This window comes from Balaenoptera musculus, chromosome X, assembly GCF_009873245.2.
Source record: "Balaenoptera musculus isolate JJ_BM4_2016_0621 chromosome X, mBalMus1.pri.v3, whole genome shotgun sequence".
Taxonomy (NCBI): Eukaryota; Metazoa; Chordata; class Mammalia; order Artiodactyla; family Balaenopteridae; genus Balaenoptera; species Balaenoptera musculus.
Genome location: NC_045806.1, coordinates 6,856,232 through 6,872,427, shown reverse-complemented (window position 1 = coordinate 6,872,427; position 16,196 = coordinate 6,856,232). Strand labels below are relative to the sequence as shown.

General features: G+C 51.8%; 1 protein-coding gene and 1 non-coding gene across 6 annotated transcripts in view; one reads left to right on the top strand and one right to left on the bottom strand.

Annotated features, from left to right (window-relative positions):
- TBL1X (transducin beta like 1 X-linked) overlaps positions 1 to 16,196 on the bottom strand; it is a 226,573-nt gene continuing 210,377 nt past the window's right edge. For 3 of the 5 annotated variants that reach the window (XM_036839112.1, XM_036839111.1, XM_036839115.1), the window contains 8 exons: positions 14,753 to 14,813; positions 9,596 to 9,717; positions 6,187 to 6,261; positions 5,651 to 5,778; positions 4,016 to 4,126; positions 3,743 to 3,908; positions 1,924 to 2,025; positions 1 to 969 (listed from right to left, as the gene is read on the bottom strand). In XM_036839112.1, the coding sequence (XP_036695007.1) occupies positions 943 to 969; positions 1,924 to 2,025; positions 3,743 to 3,908; positions 4,016 to 4,126; positions 5,651 to 5,778; positions 6,187 to 6,261; positions 9,596 to 9,717; positions 14,753 to 14,813 (792 nt within the window). In that variant the 3' untranslated portion in view covers positions 1 to 942. The remainder of the gene's footprint in view (positions 970 to 1,923; positions 2,026 to 3,742; positions 3,909 to 4,015; positions 4,127 to 5,650; positions 5,779 to 6,186; positions 6,262 to 9,595; positions 9,718 to 14,752; positions 14,814 to 16,196) is intronic. The other 2 variants (XM_036839113.1, XM_036839114.1) reach the window with 2 other exon arrangements.
- Positions 10,136 to 10,208, top strand: TRNAE-CUC. Its single transcript has one exon. It is a non-coding gene; the product is annotated as a tRNA-Glu (tRNA).

Genomic DNA, 16,196 nt, shown 5'->3' with positions numbered 1-16,196 from the left:
TGGGCTCTTTCTAAGTCACTTTTTTTTTTTTTTCTCCTGTAAAAAGTCCCCCTGCCCTGCCTTCTTACATAAAGCACTTAGTATGCGCCAAAAGTGCCCTTGAGACCTAAGATGGGAAGCGACTATGAGGAAGGGGCGGAGAGAGTGCGCGAGGGGGAGAGGGGGAGGGGGGGAGGGAGGGAGGGAGGGAGGGCAGGGCGAGAAAGCCCCGCCTGTCAGAGACTCTGTGAGGGGGTGATGCCAACCAAGACCACGAAGGAAGGAGAGGTGGAGGGGGCAGGCGACACCAGCAAAGAAGCAACACACCCAAAACAGTTTCCAACCTCAGACCCGAGGCCCCCAGACGACAGGATTCCAGCCCATAGAAAAACCACGGGACAAAGAGTCTAGAAAATAGAAAGTGTTGGGATTACAAAGTTGCCCATTTCATCCGTACAAACTGGTCTTTGAACATCCTTGTGAGAGTAACTGTAGTGTCCAAATTTTTAGGAAAAAAAAAACAAAACCCACCACGTGAGGAGTTCCCCACCCCCCTTTTGGTTTATCACAGCATTTTTTTTCTTTTTCTTTTTGGCACAGTTTTTTTTTGTTTTTTTTTTTTTTCTTTTCCTCTCAGCCATCAGAGCCTGTTCTGGATGGAAACCAAACCATGCACCGTCTAGCTGGTGGCTTCGTGCTTCCTAGGCTGAGTGTTCCAGGTGGAAACCATTCTTTCCCCCCTTTGATATGACTGTGTGTATGTTTTTGTTTTAAACTTCTTGATAAAGGTTACAAAAAAATAGAGACTCCTGTGGCCAGGGATGAGTTGATTTCAAAGTACACTCTAAGGTCAAGTTCGTACAGTTTTGGAGCTGACAGAATTGTGTTTGAATAGTGCTACAACCCCACACATTCACTGCTGGTCCGTTAGAATTCTCTTCTTGTTTCTAAAATATTTCATGTTTACTTTCGCAGATCTAAGACACACACCTGGAAGGAAAGAGAAAGCGCCTGTTACCTTGAGACACGACACAAGATGCCTTTAGAGCAGAGGCTGGCAAACGGCCCATGGACCAAATCCAGCCTGCCACCCACTTTTTACAAAGGTTTATTGGTACACAGTAGAGAGGGTTCAGAGCATCTCTAACGACAGGCTGACGTCTGAGCACCTGACCAACCAACCCCAGGCAAACAGGACAGAGGGCAAGAGCCAGGTCAAGGGCTATGCTAGGAACTAATGGGGCGGCCACAGCCATCGGCGGGTGTCACGGACCAGACACCGACATGGCGGGGCAGAGGGCAAATCACGCCTGAGCACACATTTGGGGGCCGGGCTGACACTCCAGCCAGCCAGCCCATTGCCACCTGCCCTACAGCTCATGGCAATTCCAAGTGCAGGCATGAATCCAAAAGCTAGACATCTCAGGCGATCAACATAGGGCCACTGGGACCCCGGAGACCCGTGGAACGCAAAGTCGGGCCTTTATCACCAGAGGGCCCAGCAGGCTGGGAGGCAAGACAGGACCAGGTTTCTCAGCCTCGGCACCTGCGATACTTGGGGCCGGTCACTTCCCTCCTGCGGGCACCCCGTCCACTGCAGGAGGTTCAGCAGCAGCCCTGGCCTCCACTCACCAGATGCCAGTAGCCCCCCGACCAAAGCGGCGGCAACCAAAACGCCTCCAGACATTGCAGATGCCCTCCAGGGGCAGGATCACCCCGGTTGAGGACCACCGATTTCACCGAGAAAACGTCATTCAGGAAGCAAGAGAGACGGCTGCTCCCGGAGGCGGTGCCGGCCCGGAAGTTTCCTTCACCCACACACACTGGCTGCGGCCCTCAGAGGCCACCACAGCGCTGGAAGCCCCCGCGGGTATCAGGGGTCTGACTTCTCGCGTCTCCACCGCCGCGCCCTCCGCCCCCCAGGAAACCACGGGTGCTGCTTACGGAGCCGTCCGACGCGCTGGCGCCCACTTTGTCCCCTCGGGCGTTCCAGCACACCTCGAAGATGCCGCCGGTGCCTCGGTAGCTGTGGACGAGACTTCCGCTCTGCAAAGCAAAGCCGCCATCACTCGCGATGCAGAGCGCCGACGTGGACCCCCAGGGTGTCAGCACAGAAACTTTCAAACATAGAAGCTAACGGAATTTTCAGTGGCCGTAACGCGCCTCTCAGACCTGCTGCCACGGGGGGCATAGCTGACCTACGGCAGCCCGCGGAGTCGGCCTAAACGTGTTTCAGCCGAGGTCACGCCTCCCAGGGGTCATTCCCAGGGGCCAACGACTGAGGGCGGCAGGGGGACTGAGACAGCCAGGGAAGGAGCAAGTCAACAAGATCATACGTGTTTTTATATTTAGAGAAGGCGTCCATCTCACTGACGATTAAAGAGACCCTCAACATGTCTCAAAGAGTTCTGTGATTTATAAAAAAAATAAATAAAGGGGTAAAATGATTTGATGACTTGCTGACAGCAGGAGTTATGTAACTGATGATGTCATTTTAGAAATCCATCCATCACTATTTCCCGTGAGAGTTCCATGAATAGACTGCTACACGTTGATGTCTGCTTTCCGGGTGGCCTATCTGGGGCTGTGAGGCTGGGCTCAGCACCAGGCTGGTTTCACATAAGGGCCGCCGTCACCTCTTGCTCACCGGGAAGACATGACCACATGAGGCGGCTCCTGGGAAGCCTGAGGTCTCAGCGGACCACCCGCGGGCCCACGCCAGTTAACATGGCTCCCGTACCACCTCCCTGCACCAACCACAAGGGGGCGTGCGCTTGAGAAAGTGCATTCATCTGAACGCCACCCAGGCCTAAAGGAATCACCAAGGAGCGTGGGAATCAAGCAGGAGGGGAGGGACTTCCCTGGCGGTCCAGTGGTTAGGACTCTGCGCTTCCACTGCAGGGGGCACGAGTTCAATCCCTGGTCGGGGAACTAAGATCCCGTGTGCTGCACGGGGCGGCCAAAAAATACAAAAACAAAAGACAAAACGACACAAAAAAACCCCGCCAAAAAACCAAGAGAGGAGAGGCCACTTCATCCATCCTGAGGCCACACAGAATGGATCGCTGGCTGTCTGCAGTGATTCCTCCCATAGCACATTTCTCTCTTCCACTAGCAGGAGACCCAAGAGCCCAGTATACTCAAATACCATCTCCTTTTACTTCTGTGACAGCATAACCAACAGTGACATTCCCGCTGCTACCCAAACATAAAACACTTCCCTTCAAAAAATCAAAATGCCATGACAACAGCCAACGAATAGTCCTCATGGCCCTTGATCTGTTCCCTGAAGAAGCTACAGGAGCTGGTGTGGAGCAGAGGCGGTCGGGGCTGGCCTCACCCCGGACGGCCGTTCCCCCGGAAAGCTCGGATGGAAGGACACTTCCGACCTAGACCTCAGTACCCACAGGGCAGCGTCTCGGGGGGAAGATCACTGGGTTACGAGTTTCCAGGTGACTCCTCAGGCCCAAGAGAAGGAAGTGGCAAGTGGAAGGCGTACCTGCCAAGGACTCAGAAAAAGTAACGAGTCGATGGGCGTCCCTGGCGGGGCAGACCGCCCGCCCACACGGAGCACAGGGCAGAGGGCACTGGGTCTGGGCTCCACGCGGGGAGCTGGGGTTTGTGTCAAGGCTCCGCGTCCGAGGTCAGGCATTCCTGAGCACGCACCCGTTCCCTGATTGCCGTTCCGGGCGTGGGCCGCCGAAAACGTGACTACGGGGGCGCTCCCTCTGGAGAGGACTGGGCGGTGGGAATCGGGGGTTACCTGCGTGTTCCAGATGTGCACACACTTGTCAAAGGAGCCGCTGGCCAAGTGCTTCCCGTCGGGGCTGAAGGCTACACTGTAGACCGGCTCCTGGTGTTTGGTGAGTGTGTGGATGCAAACGCCCCGCTCCACGTCCCACAGTCGAACTGTAGAATCGAACGAAGCACTGCGGAGACGGGAGAGAAAACGTCACCACAGCACACGCGGCTTCCCGACTGCTTCCCTAAGACGCGGCACGGACAGCGGGCGCTGCTTTCCTTTCCTGGCTCTTACGTTTCGAGAGACAACAAGCGGGTACACTCTTCCTCTTCTAAAACGTGAACCAGATATACTGAAAACAAAGCCACGGTCGTAAAACAGATCTTCTCCTTCTTTTTTTGGGTGCTGTTATGAGGGAAACAAATTGACATCCACACTCATTTGTCTGTGCGTTTTTCTAAGATATGAATGATATGTACTTTTGTATTCACTACATTTTCTAAAGTGCTCCCACAACTTACAACACAACATCTATCGTTGCCAACTAAAATAATGCTGAGAGCCGTATCTGGGGAAATAGCAAACTGAGCGAATACAGAATTAAAATATAATCGCATCCAAATACGCAATCGCACTCCTGGGAGCTGCAAATTTTAGTAATTTCCAAATTTGAAAGAAGAGTACACAGCACAAAGATGCTTTACCCGGCATTCCTTCTCTCTGCAGGGACTTAGAGGCAGCAGCGTGTCCCTGTACGCTTGTTAACTAGAAGGACCGCTTACGCTCGTTAATGGGAGCCACGCGATACAAAGCACCTTCCAAGTTATAAAAAAAAGGAGAAAAGATAGCGTTCTGTATCCTAGACATTTAAGTGGATTTCAGGACAATTACTTGAAATAAGAGAGTAATGGCCTTGGGTGTTTTTCTGGATCGGCCTTTCAGCTGATGTGGGACTTCGGTCCAGTGTTTTCTAAGAGATGGCCTGGGGTCGGTCCTTTAAGTAACAAGAGTCCTTGCTGCCTGGCGAGGCCGCCCGCCCCACGGCTACACAGCAAAGACGGAGGGCTCTCCCTCATTTATAGGAGGGCTGTGCCACCTGCCACTTCCCCCCACAACCCTGCTCTCTGCAGCTATACAGAACAAACCCACTGCTGCTTCCTGGCAGGGAAACAGTCCTTCCAAGCCTGGTCTTTCCCAGGCTAAACAAACACCCACGCTTTGTTGGCTCACGGTCTCCGGACCCCTAAGTAATCCGGAAATTCAGCCTCAGGATCTCTTTAGTTCGTTCCTCTAAAGGTTCGTATTAAAATATCACACTGGGATTGGAACATTATATCCTGCATGGGGTCCGATGACAAGTCTGCTGACCGCAGCCTAGGTGATGTAGTTCTGCGGAGGCCACTGTGGTGACGTATAACCACTCTTCTCAATTCTGGCATCTGACTGACTAGCTGCTCCTCTGCCGCCAATGCTGGTGTCTTAGGGGGTTCACTCTATAAACAGTTAGGTCAGATCTGGCTGCGGCTGGGGAGACGTTATCACCATTCAGCATTCTCACCACCTGCAGCTCCAAGTTGAACCCAGCACACCAAGCCCAAGGTCCAAGCTGAATTGTTTCCTTTCTCCATCAGGAAAGCAAAGTGCCGGGAGCCTGGACATATACTGATTCCTCCCACCAGCCTCATGGTTAAGACCGTCCTTACCTCAAGTTAGCCGTCACGTGATAATTTGTATCTTGGGGCCCTTTCAAAATCAGCCGCCTCTCCATTTACTTTGGAAGGGCGTAAACACATTTGGAAGAGAACTTGGCAATATTTTCTGGGCTCCCTGGATATGAGTAACTTTTACCGGCCATGTTGCTGGCTCAGCCGCAGTGAGCAAGGTTGCTTTCAGGAACCGAGACCGGGCTGAGGGCTGTCTTCCCTTTACCTTGCTAGCATGATGTTGGAGTTTGGGTTGCTGGTGGCTGGCCCGGTGGGACTCCACTTTATGGTATATATCTCTTTGCTGTGAGCTTGAAGGTCATGGACACACGTATCCTGCTTCATACTCCAGATCTAGAGAACACGTTGGGAACAAGGTGAGCAACGGCTGCTTCTCCCACCGGGGGAGGTTCACCACCATCCATCCCTGCTGGGAGCGTTCCTTAGGTCCCTGCCTTTGGGAAGCTCACGCCCAGGGCGGTGGGCAGCCGGCAAACTGGCCAGCAGAGGGGCTGGCCGAACACCAGGGGGCGCCCACGAGAAAGGCCGCGGGAAGGGAAGGCTGCTCGGCAGGACCCTTGACTGATAAGCAGGAGGTCACTGCAGGACAGTGACCTGTCATTTGCAAAGAGGGAAGGTGACAGAGGTGGGAACAGTGCTCGGAACAAAACACCCAGCTGGAGGAGCAGTGAATGCTAAGACCAGCATCGAGTACAGGGGGTCGTCTGGGGTCAAACGGCCCAGCCTTTTAGAATGCTTTACCTTTAACGTCATGTCATCAGAGCAGGATGCTAGCAACATCCCCGAAGGATCCCATTTGATGGCATTGACCTCATTCTGAAAGAGAGCAAAGGGTTTCAAAAAGAAAGGCAGGCCTGGGAGTAGTAACATAGCCTTCCAGCAGGGGGAAGGAGCGCGCTGTCCTCTCTGCAGAAAGCCTACCTGCATCCCCCCTGGATAGAAAAGAACACACCCCAGAGCGCGTGCATATTCCCCTTTGCCTCAACCCGCCAGCCTTGCTCATTTATACAAAACGCACGGCTGTATGCCACACATAACCAGCCACCCTCATCTTATTTCTCTAAGGGAAAAAAAAAAAAAAAATCACAAGTAGGAAGGAAGCCAAATGAATTTACACAGAGTAAGGGCAGCACATAAAACCAGGAAGACCAGTGAGTTATTTTAAAGCTGATTGGAAAGTCATTTTCCTGCTCACTCTTAATACAGCAGCTACCCGCTCTGTCTAAATCTGTCAGGACATCTCTCTTTCGGTGCTGAGTGGAGGGGGAGGAAACGTAAAGAAGCAAGGTCACCAGAGGGGTAACCCAGGCCCAAGACGATGTGACCTGAACACACACACGCAGACGAGCACAGCTTACTTGGCTATTTCCAGAGCAAACAGCCAAGTAAACAGAATGCTGTAACTCGGCACATATGGAAAGCTCTGGCAGGCAGGCCAGTGTGCGGTGTGGACCGGGGGCAGGCGCAGAAAGGAACAAGGCTGCAGGCAGCCTTCCGGTTCTGGGGGCCAGGGGACCTCGAGGCTAAATCCTGGAGGACGAAGGCAAATGCTCCCGTGGGCAAGGGAGCCGCCTGCAGCTGAGTGGAGGCGGGGAATGATGTGCCCGGCGGGGTGGGCCGGGGAGAGATGGCGGGAGCCAGCCGCGGGTCTCGGGCCTCCCGTTTCTAGTAGGGGGACCGTGGCGCCCCGTCCCGTCCTCTCATGCCTGTTGCTCCAGCCTAACAATTAACTCATTTCACACTCATAATTAACTTCCCAATTAATCCCACGCTGCTAAGTGCTCTGGTTTGGATGATAAATTGTAATGGTCACGCTACTTGCTAAGGGCACTGAGTGTTGAACGGTGCGAGACAGGGAGGGATAAGTGCGTCTGTGCTCCATGTGGTACCCGTGGTGGAAGGCCCAGAAAAAAGGGAGGCATTGGAGCCTGCAGTACAAGGAGCAGGCCTGTGGGTGAGCCAGGGAGGTCGAGGAGGTTGGACTGAGTGTGTGTGCACAGGCAAGCGGACCCAGGAGGACACCAAGAGAAGCCGTGCCTGGTGAGAGGTGCGGACCAGGGACAAGAGCAGCGTGGGTGGCTCTGAGTGTAACTGCTGAGAATAGAACCCGAGGGTGCATCTCCAAGGGCCTGCCTGCAAGAGGGAGCTGGTGCCCACTGACTGTCCCCAGTCGAACCCCCTCCCACCTTCCAGGGTGAAAGTGGACTTTCCTCTCCCTCCCTCTGCAGCCCAAGTCACAATTCCCAGAAAGCATCCAGGAACGGCTCACAGGGTCTCGGGAAGAAATCAGCTCGACTACATTTAGCTCATAGCTTGTGTGCAATGATGGGTTGCAATGAGACCCGTTTAAAGAGCCAGGTGGTGCGATGGCACGAAAGTCCCAAACGGGTCAGCTGGAAAGTCACAAAGATTTCCTAGTAAGAGCTCGGGGACAGTCTAGGAGTAGAGGAGAAATAAGTTTAGGTCAGAAAAATTAAAAAAGAAGGGTCTGTTTATAGCCACGACAAGATGTTAACAGGACAATTGCTCCCTGGGCTCTGAAAGAACCTTCTTTTGGAAGCAGGGACCTGTAGGGACAGAAGCTGGAAAAAGTGGGTACTAAGGAAACAGGCAAGTGCCAAGGACAATGCAGTTTATGTCAGGTAAGTTAGTGGCAAGGGATGCTGTGAGTCAAAGGTGGGGAGCAGTGCAGGTGTGAGGTGCTCAAAGCCAACAGGTCCTCCAGGAGGACCAGGGTAGAGGCGGGGGCGTTGCACACTAGAGGGACCTGCCAGGGGAAGGCTGTGAAGAGCCTCATGGGCTATGCTGGGGAATCTGATGATACATCCAAAGAGGGCAAAAATGCTAATTTGAAAAGACACACGGACCTTAATGTTCACAGCAGCGTTACTTACAATAGCCAGGACATGGAAGCAACCTAAGTGTCCATCAATAGATGAATGGATAAAGAAGATGTGGCACACACACACACACACACACACGGAATACTACTCGGACAAGAAAAGAATGAAATTCTGCCACTGGCAACAACATGAACTTGGAGGGTATTATGCTTAGTAAACTAAGTCAGACAAATATCGTATGCTATCACTTATATGTGGAATCTAAAAAAATACAACAAACTAGTGAATATAAGAAAAAAGAAGCAGACTCACAGATACAGACAACAAGATAACGGTTATTGCTGGGGAGAGGGAAGGAGGAGGGGGGCAAGACAGGGGTAGGGGATTAAGAGGTACAGACTATTATGTATAAAATAAATAAGCTACGAGGATATATTGTACAGCACAGGGAATATACCCAATATTTTATAATAACTATAAATAGATTATAATCTTTAAAAATTTGAATTGCTATGTTGTACACCTGAAACTTACATAATATCGTAAATCAACTATACCTCGATAAAAAAATTAATTAACTAAAAAAAGGAATTCAGTGAGAAGTCAGGTGGTGTCTGAGTTTCTTGGATTGAATGTTGATGTTTTCCACCAAATTTAGGAAAATTTGGCAAAATCATTGTTTCAAATAATTTTTCTGTTCCATTCTCTTTTCTTCTCTCTCCATTACACATATATGCTAGAGTGCTTCATACTGTCTTGTAGGTCACTAAGCCTCTATTCATTTGTTCAATCGTTTACCAATTCTTCAAATTGGCTAGTTTCTATGATCTCTCTTCAGGTTTACTAACCTTATTTCTGCAATCTCTCCACCATCCATTAAGATTTTCACTTCAGACACTCTACCTCTCAATTCTGAGATTTCCGCTTGACTGTTTTAAGAACAGTTTTCCTTCCTCTGCTGCCCTTCCCCATCTGTTCACTCTTTAGCTGCCCTTCCCCATCTGTTCACTCTTTACCAACAGCCTTTCCTTTATGTCCTCATATAGTCTAATAATAGCTACTTTAAAGTCTTTCCTGCAAAACCCAACATCTGGCTCGTCTCAGGCCACTTTTTTTTACACTGCCTGCCCAGATGGGATACCTGGGTTAGCCGATCACCTGAGATGGCTACAACAGCCCCAGGGGCAATGGGCTGCAGAGAACTGGTCTGCAGTCACGGTGCCCTTTAACCCCCGGCACAGAGCAGCCGCTCCCGCCTCCCGGCGCCTGCGCGTGAACCTCAGCCCGCAGTCGGAAGTCGCACTCACCGTGTGCCCCTGGAACGTCTTGACCGGGCGGTCAGAGCCGAGTCTGCAGACGTGGATGCACATGTCTGTGCTACAGGAGGCGAAGGCAGTGTTGTTCTGCCAATCCACGTCGAGGGCAGGGGCTGTGGAGCAGCACATGGTCAGGGGGGACACGCGCAGTCAGCAGCTGCGCACACAGCTCAGGAGGCTTGGCAGAAATAACAGCACAGCCACGAGGCCTAAGGACAAGGTAAAGCCGCACCCCCAGTGTGAACTCAGCCTCCGTCCCTCGCAGACCGTGAAGTCTGTCCTTCACATCTGCAGGGATGACCAGAGGCCTGCAGAGAGAGACCCCGCGACGCCGCAGGTGCCAGAAGCACACAGCCGCTCGCTCCCCCGGCGCAGGTGAGACAGGGCAGGGGAGAAGCACGCCGCCTACTCCGGCACCTTGCCGCTCCCAGGAGTATCACTGTGCTGGGCTGACTGGATACAGAGGAGAGGAAAAAAATTTCACACCCTCTGTTCAAGGTATCCGCACTGAGAACATCTCCCACAGGGAATTCCCCGGTGGTCCAGCGGTTAGGACTCTGTGCTCTCACTGCCGAGGGCCCGGGTTCGATCCCTGGCCGGGGAACTGAAATCCCACAGGCCACGTGCCGCGGCCCAAAAAAGTCCCCCACCACACAATTAATGCATTCCACCAACTGGAGGATGCTTACCGTTGACAAGAACCCCTGAGGGGACACAAGTGACCTTACGATGAACACTGCCTCTGGCTCCTGGGCCTTTCTCAGGGGCAAGCGGCTCCAAGACCTCTGTGAGGTTGCGGGGATGGTGACGGCCCTCTTCCCTTCTCCCAACCTCCCCGGGAGACTACTCAGCATCTTTGTTCTCTCCACACACTTCCTTGCTTCTGGGCAAACAGAGGGTTAAGTCCTGCAAGCCCCTGGTGAGATCTTCATCGACAGATCGGTCCCTAACCGTGTCCCACGTGTGTTTCTTACAGGCAGGTCAGCACTGAATTGGGAGAAGAATCCAGCTTCCTCAGGATACGCTAACTCGGACTGCCCCCTCCCGTGCTCAGCCTTCAGGTAAGAGGTGCGCCCGTGCACACGCGCCAGCCTTCCACAGCTGCAGGGCTGGATCCCCTTAGCTCCCCTGTCCAGCTCTGTCCCCACACAGAGGCTACGGGTGGGAGGATCTGGCCGGGACGCAGCACTGGCTTTTTCAACAACCCAGGGCGCGCATCTCTGTGCGTCACACCCCCTGCGGAGCGGTTCAGCACGGGCCCCCCATTTCTGCTGCATTTCCCACGCGTGCCCAGGGGAACAAAGGAACCGGATCCACTTGGTCAGAAGCATGTTCCTGGGAGCCAGAGAGCAAAGAGCAAAGCCGCAGCTGCTCCTGTTTACGACACTACACGAGCCAAATCACGAACTCCCGGGCCAGCCTCTGCAGTGGGGTGTGCAATTAAGACGCCTGGAAGAGCGACAATCCGGCGGGCGTTTCAGGGGATGGTGACCAGCACCTGGCCGTAAGAATTAACGTGCGCTGAGCCCCTGCATCTCAACAGAGGATGCTGTGTACTCAGGTGTCTGGCCCCACTCTGCGTTGCTGGTGCTGCCAGGACCCTGCCCTCCCCCCAGGAGCTCACCATCCAGTGTGGGCGGGGACAGGTAACAGGGCTAAGCTATTCTGGGGGTCTGCGTGGCCTCCCTGCCCACACTTGGCCAATGATGTTTGACCGTCAGCAGCACTCTAGGTGCAGCCAAGCATTACTTCGCTTTTTTTAAAAAAAAAAACCTTTAATTTTGAAAAGCTCACAGAATCGCAGGACGCTGCGAAGATGTAACAGAGAGGCCCCACGTTGTACCCTTCCCCCACTGGTGGCAATTTATGCCCCTACAGTACAACGCCCAGACCCAGAAGGTGAATGGGCGCCAAGTGTGCAGTGCTGCACTGCTTGATCACACGCGCAGGCCTGTGTAACGACCACCGCAGTCAAGATCCAGAACCCTGTTCCATCACCACGAGGACCTCCCTGCGCCACGTCATCAGCACACCACGCCCTCCCTGGACCACCCCTGAACTCTGGCTCCACATCTAAAATTTCGTCATTTCGAGAATGTTACGTAAATGGCATCATCCAGCAGGTGACCCTTGGAGACTGGCTTTTTCCACGCAGCAGAACCCCCTTGAGAACCTATGCAAGCCGTCGTGTGTTATCGATAGTCTATTGGTAACCTGTTCCTTGTCACTGCTGAGCGGTGGAACACCATTAGGCTCTGAGCTAACACTTCCTGCTGATGGTGAACAGCTGACGCCCCCCACCAGGCCTTCATGACGAACACCTACGGGGCGAGGCAATTTCACAGATCTACCCACCAAATGCTAAGGAAAGGTGCCCCTACCGCTCTCCCTGCCTGCGCTTCATCCTGAAAAACAGCACCCTTTCTTTTCTTCCATTTTGGACAGTCTCTACCACACCACTTGACACTACAAAGAAAGAGCAAATAACACACGGAGCTTCCTGACCCAGCAATGGGATATGCGTCGACCTCATGGGCAGCAGAACTGCAGGTGAGAAGCTCTCTCAGGACACAAGAGACGTGTGGTCTGTGGGATGGAAAGCCATTCCATGGACCTTGGGAATGCTCTGGGAATATTATATTCCGCTGGAAGACCTGGTACACGAACTCTTAAGATAAAACTGTTAGACGAACCTTACTGATGGCTATTTTGGGCAAATCATTCTCTGAAAAACAGAAGCCAGAGCTCTCTTCATTACAGATATTCTCCCATCACATGAGCACAGAAGTCAGCACACCTGGTGTTCTACGACTCTGCCCTGTCACTGCATCCCTCCTGACAACAAAGGTAGGGACGGTCTTGGGATTTATGCCAAGCACGATGGAAACCCACCAGACTCACTTGCTTTGGTCTGCAGAGTCTACAGCATAGGTGTCTGACATGGAGATGACACACACAGATCAAAACCTGGAGACCGGGTTGCCAGGGACCGGGGAAAGCGGGAATGGAGAGTGAGTTCTTCATGGGTAAGGGGTCTCCTTATGGGATGACAGAAATACTGTGGAGCTAGACAGTGGTGAATGCTTTGTATATGCTGCCCGCTCCAAACACACACACACACACACACACACACACACACACAGGCACAGACACAGACACAGAGACATACACAGGCACATACACACACACACACACAGACACAGAGACACACACAGGCACATACGCACAGGCACATACACACACACACAGATACACACACAGACACACATACACACACACACAGACACATACACACACACATACACACAAAGACACATACACACACATACACACACACACAGAGAGACACACACAGACACACACACATACACACACAGATACACACACACACACAGGCACATACACACACACACAGATACACACACAGACACACAGACACACACACAGGCACACACACAGAGACACACACATACACACACACGGGCACACACACACACACAGATACACACACACACATACACACACAGACACACACACACACAGGCTGGGATGCCAAGCTGCCTGCTCTTGGAGCCCTGTCCATTTCCTGGTGGGGAAATATATTCTATTAAATGTTCACCAACTTCCACATCATCAACGGTGTCAGACTAAAGCAATAAGAAAATTCACCGGCAGCCGCAGCAGGTGTCCCCGGTGTGGTCCCAAGGACAGCCGTGGAAGAGACGGGCTGCCTCCCCAGGGTGGCGGGGTGCACCCCGGCGCCTCCCGGGTCTGCCTCCGTCAGGAGGGAACGGCGTGCCGCGTGCAGTAACGGACGCTGGCGTCCACGCATTCGTCTCAGTCGCGTCAAGGCCTTGTCGGGACCTTTCCTCATAGTCTGCTCCCTGCAGGACCGCGTCCCCCGCGTGGAGCCCTCCCTGGGCACGGAGGAGATGCACTGCCTGGGGGAGGCCTCGGGGCCAGTCCTCTGGTCCAGACCATCACCAGGCACCCAGAAATACCCAGCAGGAAAGGCCCTCTGATCCCCTCCTAAACACTGTCTCGGGGCCACCTGACACAGTAAACGTTCACCCGTACACTCAGCGATTCCCTCTCAATGGAGGCAACGCCTCCGTGAAGGGAAGCGGCATCTACTCCCTGCTGTCAACTTCAAGCCAGCTTCTCCTAACAGTTTATTAGTTTCCATCTCTGTCCTAAGGTGACAGACCACATCTCACAACAGGACTGGGTCACACGGAACACGAAGCATCAGGTGGGAATCTGGGAACCTGGACCCCCTAGACCCCTGGCTGCCCCACGTGGCCTGGTGAGGACCCCACACACACAGAGACGTGTGTGGTCGACAGCAGCAGCTGCACGTCCGTGCAGGCAAGACCACTGCAGGCCTGACACTGCTCCCTGTAGGAAGGCTTGGCGGCAAGGATGGCGTTGGCCCGCGTCTGGGAATTCGGACTTCCCACCGTGCCCTAACTGGTAAGAACAGCTTCTGTGCTTCCACCGTCTGTGCAAACAACGTGGTTTATACTGAATCCCACGCTCCTCCTGGGAGTGAAGAATTCGGGTGCAGGCGGGCATAGGGTGCCTACTAACCAGAAATGCTAGGCACCGGGCTCTGCTGACTTTACACGACCTTTCACACGCATGATCACCGCTTGCTTCTGGGGGAACCCAGCATGTCCTACGCGACTCTGTCGGGAGACAACCTTTGGAAGGTCTGGATCTCGCCCCATGTGCCTTTGCCCTCTGCTGACATTGCTTTGTATCCTTTTACTGTAATACATCTGAGCTATGAATTCAACTGCACGTCCTGGGAGTCCTCCCGGGTGAACTGCCGATGCTGGGCGAGGTCTTGGGGACGCCCCCGACACAGCGCCCTTGGGGCAGCAGCAGAAAGGAGCCCACACCAGGTCTGGGGCTGGTTCGCCGCTTTGTCTTTAAACTTTTGAGCGAACGAGCGCTGAGGGTATCTGTATGTTGGAGACCTCAAGAGCAGTGCTTCCTGTGAGAAGGGTTTCCTCCCTACCAGCTGTATTCCGTGCACGCCATCCTCTAAGCATTCACCATTACTTTAAGGGACACTTCCTAGGACTCTGAATTATTATTTTTGAATGACAAAGAATAAAAAGGGAAATTTTAAAAAATACTCACCGGAATGAAACGGAAACTGCTGTTTGGCCTCTCCTGTGTGGGCATCCCAAATTATTGTTGTCTGTGCTCCGCAAAAAAAAAAAAAAAAAAGTTAGTTACTATTCTTCTTGCAAAGTTTTCTCTAGAAAAATTTATGATACAAGAAAATGCAGTGAGCCCCTCTTTTTTCTCAAGCAGCACTGTCCAATAAACGGTATATAAATAGCATGCAAGTCACACAGAAAGTTTAAAATTTTCAGTCACCACACTAAAAAATTAAAAAAGAAACCAGTAAAACTAATTTTAACAATAAAGTTTATTTCACTCCAGCATGGCGAAAATATTATCATTTCAACATAAGATCAATATACTCGTATCAACAAGATATTTAGCATTCTCCTTTTCACCGGTGTCTTTGGAATCCAGGGTGTATCTTACACTTAACGACCCAGATGGTCACACTCATGAAGTTGGCCACACGCGCTGGTTACTCCACCAGACACAGCAGCTGTAACTGATACTCGCAAAACTACTAGTTTTGGTGGGAAATCCCCCGTCTCCCCAAACATGAAAAACTACTGAAAAAACTGTAATGATAAACACCTTTTTGGCACTTTTCCCAATGAAAAGCTGCAGAAAGGGGTATTTCTGAAAATTCCCCTGACCGTCACTCCATGAATTGGGATCACTAGACAGAGTAGAGAATTGGGTTACACTGGGGTCTGGCACTGATTTATTGGTCTGTATATAAGGAGAAAAAAAAAAAATGATCTCCTCCCCGGAAAACAAAGTAAATCACAAATGCTTATGAACGTACTAATGTTGGGAGACACTTAGGGAAGAAGCCATCTGGTAGCTCGATGAAGACCACTGGAATTAGTTCTTCATCAACTGGAATTTTCAACTGAATTGGAACCTTTACACCTCCCTATCAATGACGTTTAATAAAGATTTTACTTTAAGAAGAACTAGTTCTATTTTGTATCAACAGCAGTAATTTTCAGAGGAAATACTCAGAGCAATGAGTATCTTTGAAACTTTCGGCCAGCTCTAGACCAATTAACAATTTTTTTTTTTTGGGTCGTGCCGCAGAGCTTATATAGGATCTTAGTTCCCCGACCAGGAACTGAACCCGGGCCCTTGGCAGCGAAAGTGTGGAGTCCTAACCACTGGACTGCCAGGGAATTCCCAACAATTTTTTGTTTGATGGAGTATAACTTTTTTCTTAATTGAGCCACTCACAAATCTGGCAAGGCAGAGAACATATAAACCGTTTCACAATTCTGATACAGTTTCACATACTACATCAATAACTGTAACAACTTGTTGATGTTTTAACCTTAACTATACACTGGGCAGAAGAAAGTATTCCTTACACAAAAGCTTTCAAGAAACTGAAATACATTTTAGCCACTTTGGGTTAAGCACAGCACTGAAGGTCAAAGCCAACATCCCTAAATTACAT